The sequence below is a fragment of the Gorilla gorilla genome, chromosome 13 (assembly GCF_029281585.2).
Source record: "Gorilla gorilla gorilla isolate KB3781 chromosome 13, NHGRI_mGorGor1-v2.1_pri, whole genome shotgun sequence".
Classification (NCBI taxonomy): Eukaryota; Metazoa; Chordata; class Mammalia; order Primates; family Hominidae; genus Gorilla; species Gorilla gorilla.
Window position 1 is genome coordinate 88,817,907 of NC_073237.2, and position 26,188 is coordinate 88,844,094.

The 26,188-nt window shown below is 39.2% G+C and overlaps 1 protein-coding gene across 1 annotated transcript in view; it reads left to right on the forward strand.

Annotated features, from left to right (window-relative positions):
• The window catches only part of CENPP (centromere protein P), a 286,318-nt gene that overhangs the window by 21,472 nt on the left and 238,658 nt on the right, over positions 1-26,188 (forward strand). The window contains exon 5 of the mRNA XM_019033347.4: positions 23,529-23,625. Coding sequence (XP_018888892.3) covers positions 23,529-23,625 — 97 coding nt within the window. The remainder of the gene's footprint in view (positions 1-23,528; positions 23,626-26,188) is intronic.

The window sequence follows — 26,188 nt, forward strand, 5'->3', positions numbered from 1 at the left end:
TAGGAATTCAAGCCTTGAGCAAGAATGAGATTGCCTATGAAGGAATATAGAGTGGAACTAGAAAAGGCCCTAGAACTGAGCCTTGAGGAATTCTAAAATATACTGGCTGAATAGAAGGGAAGGATCCTGCAAAGGAATTAGAAAAGGAACTGTTTGAGAGGTAGGGAGAATACCAAGAATGTATTGTGTCATGGCAGAGATCACATATTTCCTTTTGTTCAGACCATAGTTTGGAAGTAGCATCTGCTATTTGGAAATTACGGAAGGAAGAGTAGTGAGATATCTCTCTTCCTGTAATAATGAGCATATTATAGTTACTTAATAAATATTTAATCCCAGCTTTTTGGGCAATTTTTTAGACTGGGTTCCCATTTTGTGGAGAGTGACTGGTATTTTAGAAAGGGTGCTGAACATAGGTCAGAAGACCTGGATTTTATTCTAGATTCAACTACGTGTAAGTTACTTCTCCTTTTGGAGTTTCTTTCTTCTTTATCTCTGTTGTTATGCAATTTAAATGTTATATGCCTAATTATGAATTTATTTTTAGTTTTTCATTATAGATCTGTAGTTTTTCAGACAGGATTGGTATCTTTAGGTTTTGAAAAATTTTTAGTCATTATTTTATTGACTCTTGCTTCTACCTTGATCTTCCCTTATCACAGTCTACCTTCACTTTAAATAGTAAGCATTTCACATGTACTATAAGAACAACAGTATACTTTCCATTTATTTTCCCTCAACCATTGTATTATTATTTTCATACAATTGTCATACACTTTTACATGTTCCAAATGTCTCAGGGCATTGTTACTATGTTTGCCTTAGACTGTCAATTATTTTTTAAAGCAATTAAAAATAAGACAAAACTTGTTTTGTTTTGTTTTTTTTTGACACAGAGTCTTACTCGGTCACCCAGGCTAGAGTGGAATGGCATGATCTTGGGTCACTGCAACCTCTGCCTCCCAAGTTCAAGCAATTCTCCTGCCTCAGCCTCCTGAGTAGCTGGGATTGCAGGCATCCAGCCACCATGCCCAGCTAATTTTCTTTCTTTCTTTCTTTCTTTCTTTTTTGCATTTTTGGTAGAGACAGGGTTTTACCACGTTAGCCAGGCTGGTCTTGAACTCTCGACCTCAAATGATCCACCCACCGCGGCCTCCCAAAGTGCGAGGATTACAGGTGTGAGCCACCGTGCCTGGCTGACAAAACATGTTTTTGTATATTTATCTTCATTTTTTCATTTCCAACATTCTTCATTTCTTTATTTCATTCTTCGTTTCATTTGATTCAGATTTCTAACTGCTATGCTCCTTCTTCCTTAAGAACTTCCTATAACTTTTTTTTTTTTTTTTTGAGACGGAATTTCACTCTTTTTGCCCAGGCTGGAGTGCGGTGGCATGATCTCAGCTCACTGCAACCTCCGCCTCCCGGGTTCAAGTGAATTTCCTGCCTCAGCCTCCCAAGTAGCTGGGACTACAGGTGTGTACCACCACACCTGGCTAATTTTGTATTTTTAGTAGAGACGGGGTTTCACCATGTTGGTCAGGCTGGTCTCAAACTCCTGATCTCAGGTGATCCACCCGCCTTGGCCTCCCAAAGTGCTGGGAATACAGGCGTGAGCCACCGCACCCGACCCTTTAACATTTCTTACTGTGCTTGTCTGTTGGCCGTAATATCTATCAGCTTTTGTTTCTCTGGAAAGGTCTTAATTTTGCCTTCATTTTTTGAAAGATATTTTTGCTGGCCATAGAATTCTGAGTAGACAGGTTTAAAGATAAAAAACATATATCTTTAAACATACTCTTTCATAATCTGGATTGCATAGGTTGTGACAAAAAGTCTGCGATGATTGTTATCTTTATTTTTCTGTATTAGTGTGTCATGTGTGTGTGCTTGGGGCAGCCTTAAATCTTTCTCTTAATTTTGTGTTTCTGTAGTTTGTGCTATGTTTAGGGTATATTTATGTGAAAATTATCAACCATGTCTTTTAAAGTATTTATTTTGCCCTGTGTCACTCTAATGACACATATGTTAGACTATTTGACATATTGTCCCAGCATTTGGATGCTCTGTTCTATTTCTTTCATGCCTTTTTTCCTTTGTGTTTCAGTTTGGATAATTTCTATTAACCTATCTGCAACTTCGCAGAGTCTTTCCTCTGTTGCAGTACTGTCTGCCAGTGGGCCCATTTAAGGAGTTCTTTATCTCGCTTATAATGCTTTTTATTTCTTGTGTTTTCATATTCCCTTGTGTGGATGTACCAGAGTTTGTTTATTCATTTACCCGTTGAAGGATATCTGGGTTATTTTCAGTTTTTGGTGAATATAGCATATTATAGTTATATATACTTTTTTTTTTTTTTTTTTTTTGAGACGGAGTCTCGCCCTGTCACCAGGCTGGAGTGCTGTGGTATGATGTCAGCTCACTGCAACCTCTGACTCCCTGGTTCAAGTGATTCTCCTGCCTCAGCCTCCCGAGTAGCTGGGATTATAGGCACGCACCACCACACCCAGCTAATTTTTGTATTTTTAGGAGAGACGTGGTTTCACCATGTTGGCCAGGATGGTCTCGATCTCCTGACCTAGTGATCCGCCCACCTCAGCCTCCCAAAGTGCTGGGATTACAGGCGTGAGCCACCATGCCTGGCCTATGTATACATTTATGTAGCATATTATAGTGTATAATATAGCATATTATCTTTATATATGTGTGTATGTATACACACGCATACACATGCATTCATGCTGCTACAAACATTCATATGCTATAAATATGTATATTACACACACAAATGTACATGTATATGCTGCTGTGAACATTCACTAGAGGTTTTTGTGTGAATGTAAGTTTTCTTTTCTCTAGGGTACATAACCAGAAGTGGAATTGCTGAGTCATATAAGAGTATGTTTAAATTTATAATAAACTGCCAAACCATTTTCCAGAATGACCATACTGTTTTGTATTCCCACCAGTAATGTGTGAGAATGTCTGTTAATATTTTTGTGAATTAATTTCTGATGGTCACCTAATTTTAGATGTAATAGTCCCAGGAATTTATTGTTAGAATAAAATTTTGGAATTTTTATCCTAAATTTCTCTTTGTGTTCGCTTTATACTTGAGAAGGAGACATTTGGAGTTATTTTTGTTTCCTGACTACTTTAGCTGAAATTGAAATGGGTTACTGCCAACATTTTATGAAAGAAATCCATGACATCTGTTTTACATTTAGTGAAGTTTGGACTTTGCTTAGGAAAAATAGATAAATTACAGTCGTTCTTACAGCTGTGAGAGCCAACACCCACACCCACACACAAAATTTCTTTCTATATGGAAAACTCTTATGTGCTGTAGTACAGTATCCTTTATGAAGATGCAAATGGAAGAATGAAGGAATTGTGAATTTTTTAAAGTTCATTGTAAAAGAACAGTCTTTTCTTCTGTGTGTGTGTGTTTAAACTTGAGTCATCATAGCTTTTAAGATTATTTTCATGGCTTACTCCCTCATCACATGATTAAGAGTTTATTTTTTTGCTCACTTGTTTGATGGAGAACGAAATATCGTATCACTGTGGCCTTTAAGTGTGAATGAACTAATTTCTCCTCTTTGTAGGCCCATACTCTTTGGAAAACAATTTTTTTCAGATGTTTAAATAATTTTTAAAATAGTTATTAGACTGACTTTTAACACATAATCTCCAGTGTTCCCTATAAACTACATGCTTATGCAGCTTTGTGTTAATTCAGCTATTATTTTATGTTCTTTGTTTTCAGTGAATCTACTTGGTTTTTTTGTTCACTATTGCCCAGGCTGGTCTCAAACTCCTAGGCTCAAGCAGTCCTCTTGCCTTAGCCTCCCAAAGTGTTTATCAGGAATTAGACTAGCACAGAGAACATGAAATCATTTCCTGAAGCTTGAGCTGACATCTGAAAAATGAGTAGGTGTGAACTAACACCTACTAACACCCTTTCTTGCTGCCTTTTAGATTGTTTAACTTGTTTTCCTATTTTTTTATTGTGGCAAAATACTTACAAAATCTACCAACTCAACCATGTTAAAGAGTACACTTCAATAATAGTAAATACATTCATTATGTTGTACAATCATCACCACTATCCGTCAACATAACTCTTTCCTCTTTTAAAACAGAAACTTTGGCCGGGCGCGGTGGCTCACGCCTATAATCCCAGCACTTTGGGAGGCTGAAGCGGGTGGATCATGAGGTCAGGAGTTCAAATCCAGCATGGTGAAACCCTGTCTCTACTAAAAATACAAAAACTAGCTGGGCATGGTGGCACGTGACTGTAGTCCCAGCTACTTGGGAGGCTGAGGCAGGAGAATCGCTTGAACCTGGGAGGCGGAGGTTGTGGTGAGCCGAGAGCACCACTACACTCCAGCCTGGGTGACAGAGTGAGACTATCTCAAAAAACAAAACAAAACAAAACAAAAACCCAGAAACTTTGTACCCATAAACAATAACTCCCACTTCCTCCCTCTCCTCATCCACCATTCTACTTTTTGTCTGTGTGATTTTGATTAATACTATCTAAGTATTAATCTAAGTACCTCATATAAGTAGAATCATACAGTATTTGCCTTTTTTCTTTAGATGGAGTCTCGCTCTGTCGCCCAGGCAGGTGTGCAGTGGTGTGATCTTGGCTCACTGTAACCTCTACCTCACCAGGGATTCTCCTGCCTCAGCCTCCCAAGTAGCTGGGATTACAGGCACCCGCCACCATGCCCAGCTAATTTTTATATTTTTAGTAGAGAAGGGGTTTTGCCATGTTGGCCAGGCTGGTCTTGAATTCCTGACCTCAGGTGATCTAGCCATCTCAGCCTCCCAAAGTGCTGGGATTACAGGCATGAGCCACTGTGCCTGGCCAGTATTTGCCTTTTTTGACTGGTTTATTTCGCTGAGTGTAATGTTGTCAAGGTTCATCCATGTGGCATAAGTCAGAATTTCTTTTTCTTTTTCTTTTTCTTTTCCTTTTTTTTTTTTTTAAGCACCTCACAAGCTTTATTTGCACCATCTATATAAGATAGTCCTGGCCATGCACAGTGGCTCATACCTGCAATCCCAGCACGTTGGGAGGCCAAGGTGGGCACATCACCTGAGGTCAGGAGTTGGAGACAAGCCTGGCAAACGTGGAGAAACCCTGTCTATACTAAAAATACAAAAATTAGCTCAGTGTGGTGGTGGGTGCCTGTATCCCCAGCCACTCGGGAGGCTGAGGCACGAAAATCGCTTGAACTGGGGAGGCGGAGGTTGCAGTGAACCAAGATTGTGCCACTGCACTCCTCTGGGTGACAGAGCAAGACACCATCTGAAAAAACAAAACCAAAACCAAAAAAAACTAAGATAGTTCTGTGAATCTGTCCCATTGAGAGAAGACAGGGCCTTTTCTCTCAAGCCTGTTGCTTAAAGCCTGTGTGTGTGTGTGTGTGTCTGTGTGTGTGTGTATATATGTGTATATGTATATATATATATATATATATATAACGGGGAGTTTATTAAATATTAACTCACATGATCACAAGGTCCCGTAATAGGCCGTCTGCAGGCTGAGGAGCAAGGAGAGCCAGCCTGAGTTCCAAAACTGAAAAACTTGGAGTTCAATGTTCAAGGACAGGAAGCATCCACCACAGGAGAAAAATGTAGGCTGGGAGGCTAGGCCAGTCTAACCTTTTCATGTGTTTCTGCCTGCTCTATATTCACTGGCAGCTGATTAGATAGTGCCCATCCAGATTAAGGGTGAGTCTGCCTTCTCCAGCCCACTGTCTCAAATGTTAATCTCCTTTGGCAATACCCTCACAGACGCACCCAGGATTAATACTTTGTATCCTTCAATCCAATCTAGTTGACACTTAGTATTAACCATGACAAGTCCACCCCTTGTCAACTTGAACCCATACACATCTCCTAAGATCATACATAATCTTCAAATAAAGACAATAATAGTCATAATTATGCCTAACATATGACAACTATCCTTCATAAAACCGGAAACTCACCAATCCCCAACCCAAATACTGTTACATAAAGTTGATAATACTTAAATGCTGATATGAAGTCAATAAATCATATGTCACATGATAAAGGAAAAAGGAAATAAAATGAAGGTACTTTCTTAGTACAAGTGTATACATGCACAAACATATTTTTAACGAAAGAAGAAGGAAGTACTCATGACAATTACAGTCCCCGTTTCTGCAGCTGGTCACGTGGTCATAGCTGGTACTGATGACTCCCTTCTTTTACTACCCATTATGTATTCCCTTTGCATTCAGCAAGCACCTCAGGGGGTCGTGTTTTTTTCCTGATGGAGTGACCCAAACCTTCATTCCTGAAGGGTCTGGGCCATTTGTAGTCCTGTTTGGATTGGGCTGTTGTAGTTTCCCATTAACCTTATTTACAGGGCTTGGTAATACTAAGAGAAGCCCTAATGAATCTCTGCTATTCCATGCATATTCTTCCTTACCTCCGTTGTGAAGTAGTAGAATGATTTCATCTTGATAGTCTGGGTCAGTCACCCCAGCCAACACTGTAACTCCCTTCTTAGCCTGTTGACTTAAATGTAGGAGGAGCCCAAAGTGTCCAGGTGGCAATCTTAACTTCCAGTTTAATGAGATCTTTGTTGTGTCTCCTGGTGGCAGCGTTCCTCCCTCTGGAACTAAGACCTCTAGGCCAGCAGAATGTAATGTTGCAGGAACAGGAAGCAAAAATTTTGCCAGTAGATCACTAGGGGTGTTGGTGAGTGGTGCCACTTCAACTTCCACCTCTTGATTCCTGGACCCATGAATCTTGACTATGGAAGAAACAGTACCATATATTGGATGCTGATTCAGAGCATACATGGCCTTCTGGAGAGCTTTGCCCCAGCTTTGCAAAGTATTGTCACCTAGTTGGCATTGTAATTGTGACTTCAAAAGGCCATTCTACTGTTCTGTCAATCCAGCTGCTTCAGGATGACTGGGAACATGGTAAGACCAGTGAATTCCATGAGCATGAGCCCACTGCTGCACTTCTTTAGCTGTAAAGTGAGTGCCTTCATCAGAGGCAATGCTGTATGGCATACTGTGACGGTGGATAAGGCATTCTGTGAGTCCACGATGGTAGTCTTGGCAGAAGCATTGCATGCAGTATAGGCAAACCCATATCCGGAGTAAGTGTCTATTCCAGTGAGGACAAACCTCTGCCCTTTCCATTATGGAATAGGCCCAATATAATCAACCTGCCACCAGGTAGCTAGCTGATCACCCCAAGGAATGGTGCCATATCGGGGGTCAGTGTTGGTCTCTGCTGCTGGCAAATTGGCCTTGTCAGACGTGGTGAGTGGAAGTCCTTGTTGCTGAGCCATGCGTAACCTCCATCCCTGCCACCTTGGCCACTTTACTTTGTTCATGGGCCCATTGAGCAATGATAGGGGTGACTGGGGAAAGAGGCTGAGTGATGGATTATCCTATCCACTTGATTATCCATCCTATCCACTTAAAAATGCTAAAGGAAGGGGTCTCACTGTGTTGCCCAGGCTGGTCTTGAACTCCTGGACTCTTGCTATCCTCCTGCCTTGTCCTCCCAAAGTTCTGGGATTATAGGCATGAGCCACCACACATGTCCTTGCAATTTCATTTTATGCCACTTTAACTTAAAAAAAGTTTAAAAGACCTGTGTTTCTTTAGATCTCTGTCCCCTATTGGGGGAACCCACCCCCAATATTTCAACAGAGGTTCTTTCTATTTTCCATAAGTGTCGGCTGGCTGAGAAATAAAGAGAAAGAGTAAAAAGAGAGGAATTTTACAGCTGGGCTGCTGGGGGTGACGTCACATATCAGTAGGACCATGATGCCTGCCTGAGTCTCAGACCAGCAAGTTTTTATTAAGGGTTTCAAAAGGGGAGGGGGTATAAGAACAGGGAGTAGGTACAAAGATCACATGCTTCCAAGGGCAAAAAGCAGAACTACTAATAAGGGTCCAACAAAGATCACAAGGCAAAGGGCAAAAGCAGAACTACTGATAAGGGTCCATGTTCAGCGGTGCACATATTGTCTTTTTTTTTTTTTTTTTTTTTTTTTTTGAGACGGAGTCTTGCTTTGTCGCCCAGGCTGGAGTGCAGTGGCGTGATCTCAGCTCACTGCAAGCTCCACCTCCCGGGTTCACGCCATTCTCCTGCCTCCGCCTCCCGAGTAGCTGGGACTACAGGCGCCCACTACCACGCCCGGCTAATTTTTTGTATTTTTAGTAGAGACGGGGTTTCACCTTGTTAGCCAGGATGGTCTCGATCTCCTGACCTCGTGATCCGCCCGCCCGGTCTCCCAAAGTGCTGGGATTACAGGCGTGAGCCACCGCGCCCGGCCGCACATATTGTCTTGATAAACATCTTAAACAACAGAAAACAGGGTTTGAGAGCAGAGAACCGGTCTGGCCACAAATTTACCAGGGTGGAGTTTTTCCCCACCCTAGTAAGCCTGTGAGGGTACTGCAGGAGACCAGGGCGTATCTCAGTCCTTATCTCAACTGCATAAGACAGACATTCCCAGAGTGGCTGTTTATAGACCTCCCCCCAGGAATGCATTCCTTTCCCAGGGTATTAACATTAATATTCCTTGCTAGGAAAAGAATTTAGCGATATCTCTCCTACTTGCATGTCTGTTTTTTTTTTTTCAAGTAATTCAGCCACTACTTTAATACCACACTCTACATAAAACAAACACATTAAATGCCAAGCTGGCAGAGCCTCCCAGTATGCACTACAGCCGCAAAAATAACGACATGGAAGGTTTCTTTTTGGAGGTTGAATTATTTGAGAGAAAATTAAACCATTTCTTTTAGACCAATCTAGCTGAGCAAATAAGACTTCTGTAAAGATTAAGGAGTCTATAGCACAAGAAATGCAGCATATTCATTTGCTATAGCTTCTACTCTTCAAATTTTACACTGGAGACCTAAAAAAAGAATAGCTTAAGTCTAAAATAGTCCATTATGAGACATTTCATATGCATAAATTCTCAATATTTCATAAATACTGTAACTATGAAAAAATCATTCATGCCTTAGATTTAGTAAATGGACCCTTGTGGAACATTGCATTTCTCAACCTGAGCAAACATAAGTTAAATATTTATAAAACAAAATATACTGAAACTATTTCAATTCTTGTAGGGGTAGAATAGACACTTTAAAGGAATCAGCCTGAACTTAGGAGTCTTCTGTGTATTAATAGTGAATATGCATATGCAAAAACTCTACAGAAATATTAAAATTGATAGTTTCTAAATTTTCATCTCATATCAGAATATATAAACACAGGGGTTAGTCAATTATTTTACTAACTGATTGATATTGTCAGTCAGTATTGATTAGTTTGGTATTTAAAAATATATGGAAGTAAACTAAAAATAACTACTGCTTAGAAAACCTCAGCTGATATGTGGAAGGATTAGATAATTGGAACACTACAGAAAGAAGCAAAATGAAGAGTAGAATTCTGTCTCACTCAACTAACCCCATCTCTTTCTCCAAAGGCAGCCACTATTCAATTTTACTTCTGTTTCCTTCTGGAAAGGGTGAGAAAAAGATTTATTAATGTAGCAACAACTTGCACATCTGTTTATAGGCTCTCTGCAAGAAGAAAAATATGGCTCTTTTTGCCCGACCCCGCAGGCAGTCAGACCTTATGGTTGTCTTCCCCTGTTCCCTGAAAATCACTATTATTCTATTCTTTTTCAAGGTGCACTGATTTCATATTGTTCAAACACACATGTTTTACAATCAATTTGTACAGTTAACACAATTGTCACAGTGGTCCTGAGGTGTCGTACATCCTCAGCTTATGAAGATAACAGGATTAAGAGATTGAAGTAAAGACAGGCATAAGAAATTATGAAAGTATTATTTGGGAACTGATAAATGTCCATATTAAAATGAAATCTTCACAATTTATGTTCAGAGATTAAAGACAGGTGTAAGAAATTATAAAAGTATTATTTGGGAACTGATAAATGTCCATTTTAAAATGAAATCTTCACAATTTATGTTCCTCTGCTGCGGCTCCAGCTGGTCCCTCCGTTCAGGGTCCCCGACTTCCCACAACAGTCCCCAGCCTTTTGAATTATTGATGTTACAAACTTGTGTATTTATATGTTGTGCACCCCAAAATGTAAACTAATAATTCTTTAAAATGCATTAGTTTTTTAAATTACGTAGAAAATAATGTGGAGTCACAAATGAAAATTACATTAATACTAGCATTTAGTCTAATTTTTAAAAAAATGTATTAGTCTGTAAAATCATGTAGGAAACAAAAAGTAGAGTAACAAACTATTGTTGCAAAAATACTAGCTTTTATAATTTCACATGTATTTACCTTTATTGAGTCTTTTTTTTTGTTCTTTTTTTAAACTTTTTACTTCTTTTGCCTTTTTCCATATGTTCTAAGAGTCTATTTCTTAATATGTCTTCAGGTTACTGTCTAGTGTCCTTTCTTTCACTCTACAGAATTCTCTTGACCATTTCTTACAGAGAAAGTTTAATGATAACCAACTCCCTCAACTTTTGTTTACCTGAGAATGTCTTAATTTCTCCTGCACTTTTTTATTTTTTGTTTTATTTTTCTTTTCTCCAGCCACATCCCTTTGATCATCTCCCTCATTATTATTATTATTATTATTATTATTATTATTATTTTGAGATGGAATTTCACTCTTGTTGCCCAGGCTGGAGTTCAATGGCGCGATCTTGGCTCACCGCAACCTCTGCCTCCCGGGTTCAAGTGATTCTCCTGCCTCAGCCTCCCAAGTAGCTGGGATTACAGGCATGCGCCACCACTGCTGGCTCATTTTTTTTTTGTATTTTTATTAGAGATGGTGTTTCTCCATGTTGGTTAGGCTTATCTCCAATTCCTGACCTCAGGTGATCCTGACTTTTAACAGTCTATTTAGATTTGATACTTTACCACTGCAGTTATAGTCTTGTAGTCCTATAACCACATGGATCACTTCCCCTCCCTGCTTCATGTGGTAGTTTTCATGTGAATTATATTCACATATATGTGCTGAAAAACCCTCTCGGGTTCAAGCAATTCTCCTGCCTCAGCCTCCCGAGTAGCTGGGATTACAGGCGCATGCCACCACACCCAGCTAATTTTTGTATTTTTAGTAGAGACAGGGTTTTGCCATGTTGGGCAGGCTGGTCTCGAACTCTTGGTCTCAGGTGATCTGCCCACCTCAGCCTCGCAGAGTTCTGGGATTACAGGCGTGAGCCACCATGCCTGGCCTTTGGAGGAAACATTTAAAAATGGTTCTACAGGAGCCATCCAGCAGAATGCCTCCTTATCCCTAGAGAACCCATTTCTTGGTCCCACAACTGTTTCTTATGTTTCTTCTCATCTAAAAAAATAAAATACAGTATACAGTAACATTTTATTTTATTTTATTTATTTTTTGAGATGGAGTTTCACTCTTGTTGCTCAGGCTGTAGTGCAATGGTGCGATCTCGGCTCACTGCAACCTCCGCCTCCTGGGTTCAAGCGATTCTTCTGCCTCAGCCTCCAGAGTAGCTGGGATTACAGGTGCCCGCCATCATGCCCAGCTAATTTTTGTATTTTTAGTAGAGATGGGGTTTCACCACATTGGACAGTCTTCAAATTCCTGACCTCAGGCGATTCACCCGCCTTGGCCGCCCAAAGCACTGGGATTGCAGGCGTGAGACAGCGCACCTGGCCTATAGTAACATTTTAATCAAAACACAGCATCATAGGTGGAGACTGAAAGCCTACCATTGTTAGTTGTTGCTTTTTTTTAAAAGCTGGTAACTGGTATTTTGGTGATACTACACTGCATACATTATTTTTTCACTATTTAATGGCATGTCATGTTTTTTACTGTTAAGTTCTTCTGTGTGAATAAGTTAAGAAAATTATTGCTTATTGGTATCATAAATTCAGAATCAGGAATGATGATGATGCTGTATAGCCATAGATCATCTACATGGGTGGCTGAGATAGTGACATCTTTGTTTTCTCATGGATCATTGTACACAAACTTTGTTTCACATGCAAAATTATTTAAAATATTGTATAAAATTACCTTCAAGACCTGGACACTGTCCCCAAGATATCTCATTATATACATGCAAATATTCCAAAATCTGAAAAAAATTCAAAATCTGACACGCTTCTGGTACCAATCATTTTTGGATAAGGGATACTCAGCCTGTATTCTAGCTTCCAATAATTTTATCAAAATTAGCTTCAAAGCAGCTTCATGGGGCTGTTTATTCAATGATCAAGAGCTGCACCAAATTAATCACCTTCATAAAAATATAACTATAGCTGCTGTGAAGACCAATTTCATGAGGTCTCTCTGGGAAGCAGTCCCAATGAGTTCATCATCTGTTACAGGACCTTTTGAGTGACCAAATTTGGAGAAACTAAATCTCACCTCTGGTATTTATATATTTCGGATAGTTTTTTTGGCTACTGACGGGAATCAGCAGCTTATATTTGACATATATCTGTGTTCATATGCACTGCATGATTAATATTTAAAAGTTAAGAATAAATGGCCCAGATGCAGTGGTTCATGCCTGTAATCCTAATGGTTTGGGAGGCTGAGATGGGAGGATCGCTTGAGCCCAGGAGTTCATGACCAGTGTTGGCAACATAGTGAGACCCTGTCTCTACAAAAAAGAAATTGAAAAACATATTCCAGGTCTGCCTGCCTGCCTGCCTGTAGTTATAGCTGCTCAGGAGACTGACGTGGGAGGGTCACTTGAGCTCAGGAGCTCCAGGTTACAGTGAGTTACGATCGTGCCACTGCACTCCAGGCTAGGTGACAGAGCAACACACTATCTCTAAAAATAAATAAATGGGAACCTATTGTAATAGCTTTTATTATTATTAACAACTAATAATATAGTGAGGCTAACAGATAAAGAGACAATTGCCATTAAAAATGTAGTTACAGTTCACAAGAGGGAGAGGCACACCACACCATAGGGGCCACATGAGGAGCACTGGGGTCAGTCAAGAGACAAATAGGAGAGGGGAAATCTATGGGCAAGAGCTTTTATTGTGGTTTCCGTGGGAAGGAATGGTTGAGGCAGTGTAAGCCGGCTTAAGCTTGGCTTGTTTGAATAATTTCAGTGAGCTCTGGGTCAGAGGACCTGTCCCTAGTTAACTCTCTTGTATCTGGCCCTGGGGTGATTACAGCAGGTGGATAGTGGAGAGAACTGGTAAAGAGAGAACCTGGTAAAGGAGGTGGTTGGAGGTATGGATTCTGGGTTGGTTGTTTTGCATTTGAAAAACTCACTCAAGGGCAAATTGTTGATTATCTCTAGAGATTGGCTAGGATTGCACTGAATTGGTAGATTGCTTTAGACAATATGGTCATTTTAACAGTATTAATTCTTCAATGAGCATGGGATGTGCATGAGATGGCACATTTGTTATTGGTGTATAGAAACACTACTGATTTTTGTACATTGATTTTGTCCCACAACTTAACTAAATTCATTTATCAAATCTAAGAGTTTCTTGGTAGAGTCTGGGTTTTTCTAGATATAAGATCATTTAAGCAAAAAGATACAATTTCACCTTGCTCTTTTCCAATTGGGATGCCTTTTATTTCTTTCCTTTGCCTGATTGCTCTGGCTAGGACTTCTGGTCATATGTTGAATAGGAGTGATAGAAGTCTTATTCTAGTTTCTAGAGGAAAGGCTTTCAACTTTCCCCTGTTCAGTATGATGTTACCTTGGGTTTTTTGTATGTAGCCTGTATTATTTTGAGGTATGTGCCCTCCATGCTTAGTTTGTTGTGTGTTTGAATCCTGGGAGGATGTTGAATTTTATCAAATACTTTTTCTGCATCAATTGAGATTGTATGTTTTTTCCCTATATCTTGTAGATATGATATATTACATTTATTGATTTGTATATGTTGAATCATCCTTGCATCCTTGGTATAAATTACATCTGATCATGGTATATTATCTTTCTGATGTGCTTTTGGGTTTGGTTTGCTAGTTACTTTGTTGAAGATTTTGCATCTGTGTTCATCAGGAATGTGGGCCTCTAGTTTTCTTATGTGTGTGTGTGTCCTTAACGTTTTAGTATCAGGGTAATGCTGGCCTCTTGTAGTGAGTTAGGGAGAATTCCCTCCTCTTTGATGATTTAGGAATAGTTTCAGGAGGATAAATATTAGTTCTTCTATGTATGTTTGATAGAATACGGCTGTTACTCCTTCTGGTCCTGGTCTTTTCTATGTTAGACTTTTTATTGTTTTTTTGTTGTTTTTTTGAGATGGAGTCTCACTCTGTCTCCCAGGCTGGAGTGCAGTAGTGGCGTGATCTTGGCTCACTGCAACCTCCGCTTTCCGGGTTTAAGCAATTCTCCTGCCTCAGCCTCCCAAGTAGCTGGGAACACAGTGGCGCATCACCATTCCCGGCTAATTTTTGTATTTTTTGTAGAGATGTGCTTTCACCATGTTGGCCAAGCTAGTCTTGAACTCCTGACCTCAGGTGATCCACCTGCCTCAGCCTCCCAAAGTGCTGGGATCACAGGCGTGAGCCACCACACCCAACCTAGACTTCTTATTGATTCAGTCTCACTACTCATTATGTTCAAGTTTTCTATTTATTTCTGATTCAATCTTGGTATGTTGTATGTTTCCATTTCCTCTAGGTTTTACAGCTTGTCATTATAAGTTGTTGATAATAGTCTCTCATCTTTTTTATTTCTGTGGTCTCATTTGTATTGTCTCCATTTTCATTTAAATTGTTTGGATCTTCTCTTTTCTTGGTTAGTCTAGCTAGTGGTTTGTCAATTTTGTTTATCTTTTCAAATAACCAACGTTTTATTTTGTTGGTCCTTTGCATTATTTATTTACTTATTTATTTTTTCACTCTCTATTTCATTTAGTTCTGCTTTGACCTTTTGTAATTCTTTTCTTCTGCTAATTTTCTGTTTGGTTTGTTGTTGCTTTGTTCCTTGAGGTGCATTGTTAGATTTATAGTTTATAACTTTTTACCTTCTGGATGTCAGCATTTATTGCTATAAATTTCCCTCCTAGCACCATTTTTGCTGTATCTCACTGATTTTGCTATGGTGTGTTTCGATTTTTACTTATTTCAAGGAATTTTTTTATTTCTATCTTAATTGTTTTGTTGACCCAGTGATCATTCAGGAACATGTTGTTTAATTTCCATGTATGTGTATAGCTTCCAGGGTTCCTTTTGGTGTTGATTTCTAGTTGTATTCCAGTGTGTTCTGAGAAGACACATGCTATGATTTTGATTTTTAAAAATGTTGAGACTTGTTTTGTGTCCTGACATGTGGTCTGTCCTGTAGAATGTTCTACATTCTGATGAAAAGAATGTATATTCTGCAGTTGTTGGATAGCATGTTCTGTAAATGTCTGTTAGGTCCATTTGGTCTAAAGTCCAATTTAAATCCAGTGTTTTTTGTTTGTTTATTATCTGTCTAATGCTGTGAATGGAGTGTTGATGTCCCCCATTATTATTGTATTGCAATCTAGTTCTCTCTTTATATTTGGTAATATTTGCTTTATGAATCTGGATACTTCTATATTGGGTGTATATATATATTTAGAATTGTTACATGTTTTTTCTGAAATGACTCCTTTATCATTATATAATGACCTATTTGTTTTTTTTTTTTTTTGAGACGGAGTCTCTCTCTGTTGCCCAGGCTGGAGTGCAGTAGCTCAATCCTGGCTCACTGCAAGCTTCACCTCCCGGGTTCAAGTGATTCTCCTGCCTCAGCTTCCTGAGACTCATGTCACTGTACTCCAGCCTGGGCAACAGAGTGAGACTCCATCTAAAAAAAAAAAGTGCTGGGATTACAGGTGTAAGCCACCATGCCAGCCATCTTTTTTTTTTTTTTTTTTTTTTTTAACTGTTCTTGACTTAAAGTTCATTTTAGCTGATATAAGTATAGCCACCACTTGCTTTTGGATTTTGTTTGCATGGGATATCTTTTTCCATCCCTTTAATTGCAGTCTATATTTGTCATTAGTGTTAAAGTGAGTTTCTTGTAAGCAGTGTCTAGGTGGATAATATGTTTGAATCCATTCAACCTTTCTATATCTTTTAAGAAGAGAATTTAATCTGTTTATGTTCCAGTTTATTATTGATATGTGAGGCTTCGTTCCTGTCATACTGTTGTTTTCTGTTGTTTTATATATTCTTTGTTCCTGTCTTTTTCTCTTACAGTTTGTCATTGTGATTTGGTAGATTTTTGTGGTGGTACTGTTTGAATTATTTTCTTGCTTTGTATGTTTTCTTTACCAGTGAGTTTTACACTTTCATGTGATTTCATGATGGTAAGTGTCATCCTTTTGCCTCCAAGTTTAGGACTTCCTTGAGCATTTCTTCTTGGGATGGTCTAGTGGTAATGAATTCTTTTAGCATTTGTGTTGGGATGACTTTATTTCTCTTTCATTTATGAATGAGAATTTAGTTGACTACATTGACTACATTGACACACTGAATATATCATTCCATTCTCTTCTGGCCTGTGAGTTTTCTCCTGAGAAATCCACCGTTAGTCTGATTGAGGTTTTTTCTTTTTCTTTTTTTTTTTGGATAGGTGACTAGACTCCTTTCTCTTGCTGTTTATAGGATTTGCTCTTTAAATATGACTTTAGACAGTCTGATTGTAATGTGCTGTGAGGAAGATCTTTTTGCATTGCATTTGCTTTGAGGTCGTTGAACATTTTGTTTCTGAATGTCTAAATCTCTTGATAGACTTGGGAAGTTTTCATCTGTTATTTTATTAAATAAGTTTCCTAATCCTTTCTTTGTTTCTTTGCCCTTGAGTATACTGCTAATTTGTAAATTTGGTCACTTCATGTTGTCCCAAATGTCACAAAGCCTTTTTTGTTTTTTAATTTGGCCATGCACAGTAGCTCATGCCTGTAATCCTAACACTTTGGGAGGCTGAGATGGGAGGATGGCTTGAGGCTAGGAGTTTGAGACCAGCCTCTTTAACATAGTGAGACCCCATGTCTTTTTATTTTAAAAAAATATATATATTAACGACTGGGCTATACCAACATACCTGTTTTCAGGTTTTGAGATTCTTTCTTCTGCCTGATCTGGTTTATTGTTGAAGCTTTCAAATGTATTTTATATTTCCTTCAGTGATTTCTTCAGTTCCAGAATTTGTTTCGTTGTTTTAAAAATGCCGATCTCTTTGATAAATTTATCATTCATATCCTGAATTATTTTCCTGATTGTATTGTTTTTCTGAATTCTCTTGTGTCTCACTGAGCTTCTTTAAAAATTAATGTTTTGAGGCCGGGCATGGTGGCTTACGCCTGTAACCCCAGTGCTTTGGGAGCCCGAGGTGGGCGGATCATGAGGTCGAGAGATCAAGACCATCCTGGCCAACATGGTGAAACCCCGTCTCTACTAAAAATACAAAATTTAGCTGGGCGTGGTGGTGTGTGCCTGTACTCCCAGCTACTCGGGAGGCTGAGGCAGGAGAATCGCTTGAACCCAGGAGGTAGAGGTTGCAGTGAGCCGAGATCACGCCACTGCACTCCAGCCTGGTGACAGAGTGAGACTCCGTCTCAAAAAAAAAAAAAAGAAAAGAAAAAAATCAAAGTTTTGAATTCTTTATCTGAGATTTCTGAAATTTCTTTTTGACTGTCTATTGCTAAATAATTATTGTGTTTCTTTGTAGGTGTCCTGTTTTCTTGCTTTTCATGTACCTGTTCCCTTATGTTGATATCTGCACGTACACTGTAGCAGGCACTTCTTTTTTGGCATTTGTTTTTGTAAGGGAGGACTTTTTTCCTGAAAATGTATCTATGGTGCTGGCTTGGTCTACCCCCAGTTGCTGGATTGCTACTGGCTTGCTTTCCTGTTCCAGCAGTGACCAAAAAAAAAAAAAAAATTATTCTGCCAATCTCTGCCATTTGATGGTGAGTTTAATCCATTTACATTTAAACCAATTCCTGATAAGGAAATATTTACTTCTGCTATTTTGCTGTTTGCTCTGTGTGTGTGTGTGTGTGTGTGTGTGTGTGTGTGTGTGTGTGAACCCCTCCTGGGTTCAAGTGATTCTCCTGCCTCAGCCTCCCAAGCAGCTGGGATTACAGGCATGCGCCACCACACCCAGCTAATTTTTGTATTTTTAGTAGAGACGGAGGTTTCTCCATGTTGGTCAGGATGGTCTCGAACTCCCAAACTCAGGTGATCCGCCCACCTCGGCCTCCCAATCTTTAGTTATTTTCTTACTGGTTACCTTGAGAATTACAGGTAATATCTTAAACTTATAACAACCTAGGTTAAATTAATACTAAACTAGATTGGCATTAATAATACCTTTAATAATTTGCAAAAACTCTGCTTCTTATATCTGTGTTTCTCCCCCTTATATTGTGATTGTCACAGATTACATCTTTCTACATTGTTTGGCCATTAACATAGATTAGTAATTTTTGTTTTATGCATTTGTCTTTAAATCATATGGGAAAAAGAGGGCTTATTAATAAAAATACAGTGATACTTTCTTCATTATTTAACTATGTAACCATTGTTCATTATTTCTACATATGGTTTTCAGTTACTGTCCAGTGTTTTTTCCTTTTAGCCTGAAGAATTCCCACGAGCATTTTTTTGTAGGTCAAGTCTACAAGTAACAGACCTCAGCTTTCTTGAATCAGGGAATGTCTTAATTTCTATTGCATTTGTGAGAGAGAGTTTTGCTGGATATCAGTCTCAGGATTCTCTCTCTCTGGAGTTCAACAGATTTACTATAATGTGTCTTGATGTGGATCTCTTTGAGTTTATCCTATTTGCAGTTTATGCACTTCTTGGATGTGTATATTAACTTTTTCATCCAGAGGGATTTGACTGTTATTTCTCAAGATATAATTTCAGCTCCCTTTTTTTTCAACTTTCCTTGACTTTCATTATGTATATGTTAGTACTTTTTTGGGTGTCCCACAAGTCTCTTAGGCTCCATTTATTTTTCTTCATTCTTTTTTCTTTCTCTTTCTTAGACTGGATAATTTCACTTGACCTATATTCATTTTTACTGATTCTTTTTTTTTTGGAGATGGAGTCTCACTCTATTGCCCAGGCTGGAGCACAGTGCCGCAATCTCAGTTCGCTGCAACCTCTGCCTCCTGGGTTCAAGGGATTCTCCTGCCTCAGCCTCCCGAGTAGCTGGGATTACAGGCACACACCACCACGCCCGGCTAATTTTTGTGTTTTTTTTTAATAGAGACAGGGTTTCACCACATTAGCTAGGTTGGTCTCAAACTCCTGACCTTGAGATCCGCCCACCTCGGCCTCCCAAAGTGCTGGGATTACAGGCGTGAGCCACCGCGCCCGGCCATTTTTACTGATTCTTATGCCCACTCAAATCTGCTGTTGAGCCCCTTTAGTGAATTTTTAATTTCATTTGTTGTACTTTTCAGTACTAAAATTTCTATTTATTTTTAAAAAATTTCTCTCTTTATTGCCATTTCCTGTTTGTTGCATACTTTGTTCTCTTGATTTTCTTGAGTTCTCTAAACATATTTAAGACAGTTGATTTAAAATCATAGCCTAGTAATTCCCCCAGTCATTCAACAGGAGAAGTTTCTGTTAATTTCTTTTTTTTTTTTCCTATGACTGGGCCATATTTTCTTGTTTCTTTGCATGCTTAGTTTTTTGTTATTGTCATTAAATACTGTACATTTTGAATATTATGATGGGCAAAAAGGAAAAAAATAAGAAAAAAAGATATCTTCTCCAGGTCTATGCATTTTGGTTCTGTATGGGGACACTGCTTCAGTGCTTAGCCAGGTCTTTCACAACCCTGCCTTAGTCCTGTCCTTAGCCTAGAGATTAGCCAGAGGTTGAAGTTATGCTCCCCTCAGATCTCTTCTAAGCATGCATTCTGCCCTGAGCATTCAAGTGGCTTTCTAGTTCCCTGGTATACTTGAGCACTTTTTCCAAGACTTTATTCCCCAAAGATTCTCATTCCCTACCTTTTCTTTCCTTGGCTTTCAGCATATCTGTTGTTTGTCTCAACTGTTCTTTTGCCCTACACAGCAGCGACTTGTTAATTTGCCTTTTAGTATTTTTGAAAAACATCCCGTGTGTAGCTATGTCTTCATGGTGAAGCAGCATTGTTGTCTGGGGTGATACCCAAGGTTCATTGTCCCACAGCCACGGAAAACCAGGACGTGAACACACCACTGTGAGGTTAAGAGTGGATATTTAATAGGTGAAAGAAGGAGAGGAGCTGTCTGCACAGAGAGGGGTCCCGGAGAAAATGGGTTGCCGCTTCCACAGTCAAATGCAGGTTTTACAGATGAGCTTGAGGAGGCAGTGTCCGATTTACATAAGGCATGAAAAGTTGGTCAGACCAGGTGTACCGCTTGCATAGGATGTGAAGAAGCTGGCTGCCCCACCCTAATCTTTTATTATGCAGATGGGTTCTCTACCGGGCCAGCGCCATGTTGCCTGCTTTTTTACTGTACACGTGGTGACAAAGAAAAGGGAAGATGGAGACTGGGTGCAGTGGCTCACGCCTGTAATCCCAGCACTTTGGGAGGCCGAGGTGGGCAGATCACCTGAGGTCAGGAGTTCGAGACCAGCCTGGCCAATATGGTGAAACCCTGTCTGTACTAAAAATACACAAAAAAATTAGCCAGGCATCATGGCGCACGCCTGTAATCCCAGCTGCTTGGGAGGCTGCGGCAGGAGAATTACTCGAACCCAGGAAGCGGAGGTTTTGGTGAGCCGAGATTGCACCACTGCACTCCAGAGTGAGACTTTGTCTCAAAAAAAAAAAGAAAAAAGAAAAGGGAAGATGGAGCCTCCATGTTTAACATACTTGGCTTCCAGGTATCCCTTTTCTATTGCAGAGCATTTACCTGTGCAAACTTCTAGCTTGCTTATCTATGTTTGCAGCTCTATTTTTCAGGCTGCTCTTTGTTAGAAAAGAAATGATTTGGGGGCTGCTTTTTATTAAAAGGGAAGCCTTGCTGAGGGCTCCTTAACCCTCACTATCTACCTAAATAATTTCTTTCTAGCTCCTGTATCAATTGCAAGAAAGTTCTGACTTAGCTGAAATGCAGTCAGACCCCTTGAATCAAAACGATTCCTTGGGAATGAGGTCTCTTTTACTTGGGAATCAAGTCAAGACAAACAATTCCTTGAGAATAAGATCCCTTTGACTGTTGTCAGGATTAGGTTCTCAGAATAGTAAAGTAGCATGCTATCTTTAAGACTGCTACTGTGGCCAGGTAGGGAGTGTGGCAAGGGTATCTTACAGTACTACAAAGCGCTCTTAGCCTTTTTCAGTTGCCCTTTTTCTGATTGTTTTCTCAGTTGTAAACTTTTTACTCTCTTCCCAAATTCCAGCAAAAGTGATTCTGACAGCTATGCAGTAGTTTTCAGTGTTTCTGAGACAGGATGACCCCAGCACTTCCTGTTTTGCCATTTTTTTTTGTTCTTATTGATGAATTTCTAATTCAAAAGCACACCCTAGCCCACTTTAGTCTGTAGTTCAATATCCTATTGTGGTCTGCCCTACTTATGTACTATCCTGAGGCCAATGTGAATTCTGGAAATTATTCTACACTATAATTCAGTTCTCAGTATTTTTTTTTTCTGTGTAGATTCTGGTTCGTTTTATGTAGGGGTTATTTAGGACTTCATAAACAGATGTAAAAGATTCTTGTCTGAAGGCTCCTCTTCTCTGATTCTCCCTTATCTCTTCTTGGGATGACTTAAGTGCAGGGTGTGGAAAGTTAACAGAGCACCCCACTGTGTGTGCAACTGCCATGCTGGTTGAGATCAGAAATGACATCCTTTCTTTGCTTATGTTTGCTTGGTGTCAGTTGGGGCTAGCTGACAAAGCTTCCTCTCTCAGTCTTTCCAATAGCAGTACCCGATTGGGAGGTGAGGACTCTGCTTTGCCTGCTTTTCTTATTGTTGGCAGTGATGGTTGACAGGCTTCACACCTCAGCCTCTGAGGCTAAAGTGCCTGATTAGGAGTGAAAGGGGCACAGCTCCTCTTTGGCATTAGGGTTCCCTTCTGCCAGGCCTGTTTCTTCTCATTTTGCATGATCTCCATTGGTTAGAGGGAATGGTCTTTCCTGGGGCCTTTTGGGTTGTTGTTGTTGTTGTTAATGTACCCTTTGGTAATTCTGGGTTGCAGTTTGTTCCTGTGTACAGACTGGGATATACAGGAGGCAAAAATAAATCCTAAGGAATTCTTTTCCAGGTCCTCCCTTGATTCCTGAAGACTCTACCTGTCCTGCTTTCTTCATTCCACATTTCAGAGTTTCTGATGTTTGCTTTATGTGCTGTGTTCATGGTTTTAAATTATAGTTAACGGAAGCACTGGGGTGGAATATGCTTACTCTGTCATTACTGGTACAGGAACTCAACTCCCGCAATCATTTATCAAATGAGTGATTAAATGATACATGGTTCTTGCCTTCAAGTTACTTGTGGTGTATGTGGCTTACATTATTAACATAGATGTACTATTAAGAGAATTAAGACTCATTCCTGTGAGAGTTCTCCTAGGCAAAGGAGTGAGATTATTTCTAGCTGTTAGGGAATAGGATATGTGGTGTGGTGGTGTAGTAATTGTTCTGACAATGGTTCTCTGTCACCAACTGGATGTCCTGCAGCTCAGTTCAGTTCTCACGCTAACAGACCCCACAAGTTATAGGCAGAGGTCTCCACCAAGAGTGCCTCCACTTCACACTCCAGGTGCAAGTATCAAGGTCCACCTGCAGTTAGGACCAACTGGCCATAAATTCTAGAGTTCCCACATATCTCTCAGGTTTAATAATTTGCTAGAACCGCTCACAGAACGTACTGAAAACACTATACTTACAATTAGCATTTTATTATGAAGGATACAACCCAGACACAGCCAAATGGAAGTAATGCATAGACGAAGGTCTGGGGGTTGGGGAGACAGAGATTCCTTGTGGAATCCAGACACATTATCCTCCCAGTACATCAGTGTATTCGCCAACCAGGAAGCTTTGCTATGCTCCTGGTTAGCCCTCAAATGATGTGTTTGGTGATGTGTTTGATATGTTTTCCTGGTGAACAGCCTCCAGTCTACAATACGTAGAAGCCACTATGAGACAATTCATTAGCATAACAAAGACACATCTATCACTCAGGAAGTTCCAAGGGTGTTAAAGCGCTGTGCCAGAAACTGGCACTTACATACTGTCTGTTCTTCATTATTCTTTATTATACTACAGTCATCAAATAAAATTTCAGGGAATGTGGCATTTGAGTGATTTAAATAATACGTAGACTTAAACGTTTGAAAACGGGGAAAGGGGTATTCTAGGCTGAGAAAGTAGCACTAGCAGTCACACCAGAGGAACACACACACAAAAGTGCAAGAATTGATATGTAGAACTACATCAAGTTTTTGGTTTTAGTGTAGGATACATGAAAAGGAAAAGTAAGAAATAAAGCTAGATTGGGTCTATCATTTAATGATATTTATTAATCAGAGAATCATTTATTCCTACAGAGCAGAAGAGAGAAAAGATCTGTTCATGTTTTTCCGAAGCCTGCATTTTTTTGTGGAGTGGTTTGAATATCGTAAGCGCACGTTTAAACATCTCAAGGTAAAGTCTGAAGTCTTTGAATTTAAACATATATGGAAAACAAAGCTGATATTAATTGGGGATTCATCCATAACATCCTTTTCTTAAAAGCTTTCAAACAGTAGAAAATATTCTCATTGACTTTTGGAATTTGCAATTATTTGGAATAACTGGAGGAGGATTACTTCTGTACAAATCAGTGAACAATTTATGTTGTGGAATGTCTTGAAAGAAGTGTGGTTATATTCAAATTTATTTAAAATGCACATTTTGGAAAAACATTCTTTCAAGAGTATTTGAAGTAAAACAACAAATGTTAATAAAGAATATCATCACAGCAGGCTTATCATGTAGTGGTATACTGCTAACTTCCCGAGCCAGACTCTGTGTTTTCAGCTTCTCAATTGTGCATTTCGAGTTTAAATACCAAAGCCTGATTCTTGTGAAGTAATGCTTCCTAAAGCCTGATATGGGTACTTTAAAGTACTTCCTTTTATTCCCTTTCTTTGTTTTCGGGCATAACTGAAATTAAGTTTGGTTGCATCGTAATACCTCAGGTTCTACTCATTTGGATAGCATCAAATTATTGACAGCATTAATCCACACAGAAACCAGTTCTGAAAGTCACCTTAAATAATATTTCAGGGTTCAGATTCTCTCAAAAGCCTAACCAGGTCATGAATATTGTTTTTAGGACTCGTACTAACTCTCCTTTATTTGGGGTTCTATTGTTTCTTATTATTATTTATTCTATTTGGTTGAGCTAATAAAATCTGTCAGGCCTAGGATGTTTTTCCACAAAGAAACATGGGCAGTTCTGTACTATAGTACCTTGAGGTGTTCTCATGATTTTGTTATGTTCGATCATAGGTAGTTTTAAAATGCCAGAAAAATTAAATATTTCTGCTTCACAAGTGTTATAATACAGTAATGACCAGGGAGTGTGCTGGCAGTTATGGTAATAGATGAATCACCTAATGTTGCTGTTTCCTTATGCATTTGAATGGGTGATGGAAAATGGGAGCACTAGTCTCCATTTCCAAAGCTGATTTGACTCTACGTGCTTTCCAGGCAGGTATGAAGTATAATTGGTGTATTTTTCTTATGGAGGGTAAAGAGCTTCTAGGAGCTGGTCTTTGCTAGTTATAAAATTACTAGGGTGGAAAAAAACCTATCACATTGTTCTGTAACCGTCACCAATATCCACATTGTTTTGTAACCATCACCACTGTCCTTCTCCAGAAGTTTTTCATCATCCCAAACTGAAACATACCCATTAAACATTAACTCCTCATTCCTGCCTTCTCTTAGCGCTTGCTACCACTGTTGTGTTTTCTGTTTCTATGAATTTGACTATTCTAGGTACCTCATATATGTGGAGTGTCTTTTCACTTAGCATAATGTCCTCAAAGTTTCTCCATGTCATAGCATGTGTCAGATTTCTTTTCTTTTTTTTTTTTTTTTTTTTGAGACAGGGTCTCACTCTGTCGCCCAGGCTGGAGTCCAGTGGTGCAGTCACGGCTCATGGCAGCTTTGACTGTCCCTGGCTCAGGTGATCCTCCCACCTCAGCCTCCCAAGTAGCTGGGAGTACAGGCGCACACCACCATGTCAGCTAATTTATGTATGTTTCGTAGAGATGCAGTTTTGCCATGTTGCCCATGCTGGTCTTCAACTACTGGGCTCAAGCAATTGACCTATCTTGGCCTCCCAAGCCCAGTGCCCTCCCCCTGCCTTTTTATTAAGGCTGGATCATATTCCATTAAATGTATATACATTTTGCTTATCCATTCATTTGCTGATGATCACTGGTTGTTTTTACTTTTGGGCTATTGTGAATAATCCTGCTGTGAACATTAGTGTACTGATATCTGTTTGCACCTCTTTCAGTTCTTTTAAGTGTAATGATATACCTGGAAATATAATTGCTGGATCATATGGTAATTCTATGTTTAATTATTTGAAGAACCGCGTACTCTTTTCCACAGTGCTTGTACCATTTTACACCAGCAAAGCACGAGTACTTCAGTTTCTCTACAACTACTTTAATACTTGTTATTTTCTGCTTTTTTTTTTTTTTTTTTTGGCTATAGCCAGCCTAATGGGTAGGAAGTGATATCTCACTGTGGTTTTGATTTACATCCTCCTAATGGTTAGTGATGTTAAATGTATTTTTATATGCTGGTTGGCCATTTGTATATCTCTGAGGAAATGTCTGTGCAAGTCCTTAGCCCATTTTTGAATTGGGTTGTTTTTTGTTGTTGAATTGTAGAGTTCTTTATATATTCTAGATATTAATTTCCTCTTAAATATATGATTTCAAAATACTTTCTCTGGGTTGTCTTTTGACTCTTGATAGTGTCCTTTGATGAGCAGAAATTTTTAATTTTTAAAATTTATTTTTATTTAATTTTTAAATGACTAATAGTATTTTACATATTCATGGGGTACATAGTGATGTTTCAATACATATAATGTATAGTGATCAGATCAGGGTAATTAGCATTTCCATCAGCTTAAACATTTATCATTTCTTTGTGTTGGGAACTGTCAGTATCTTCTAGCTATTTGAAACTATATATTATC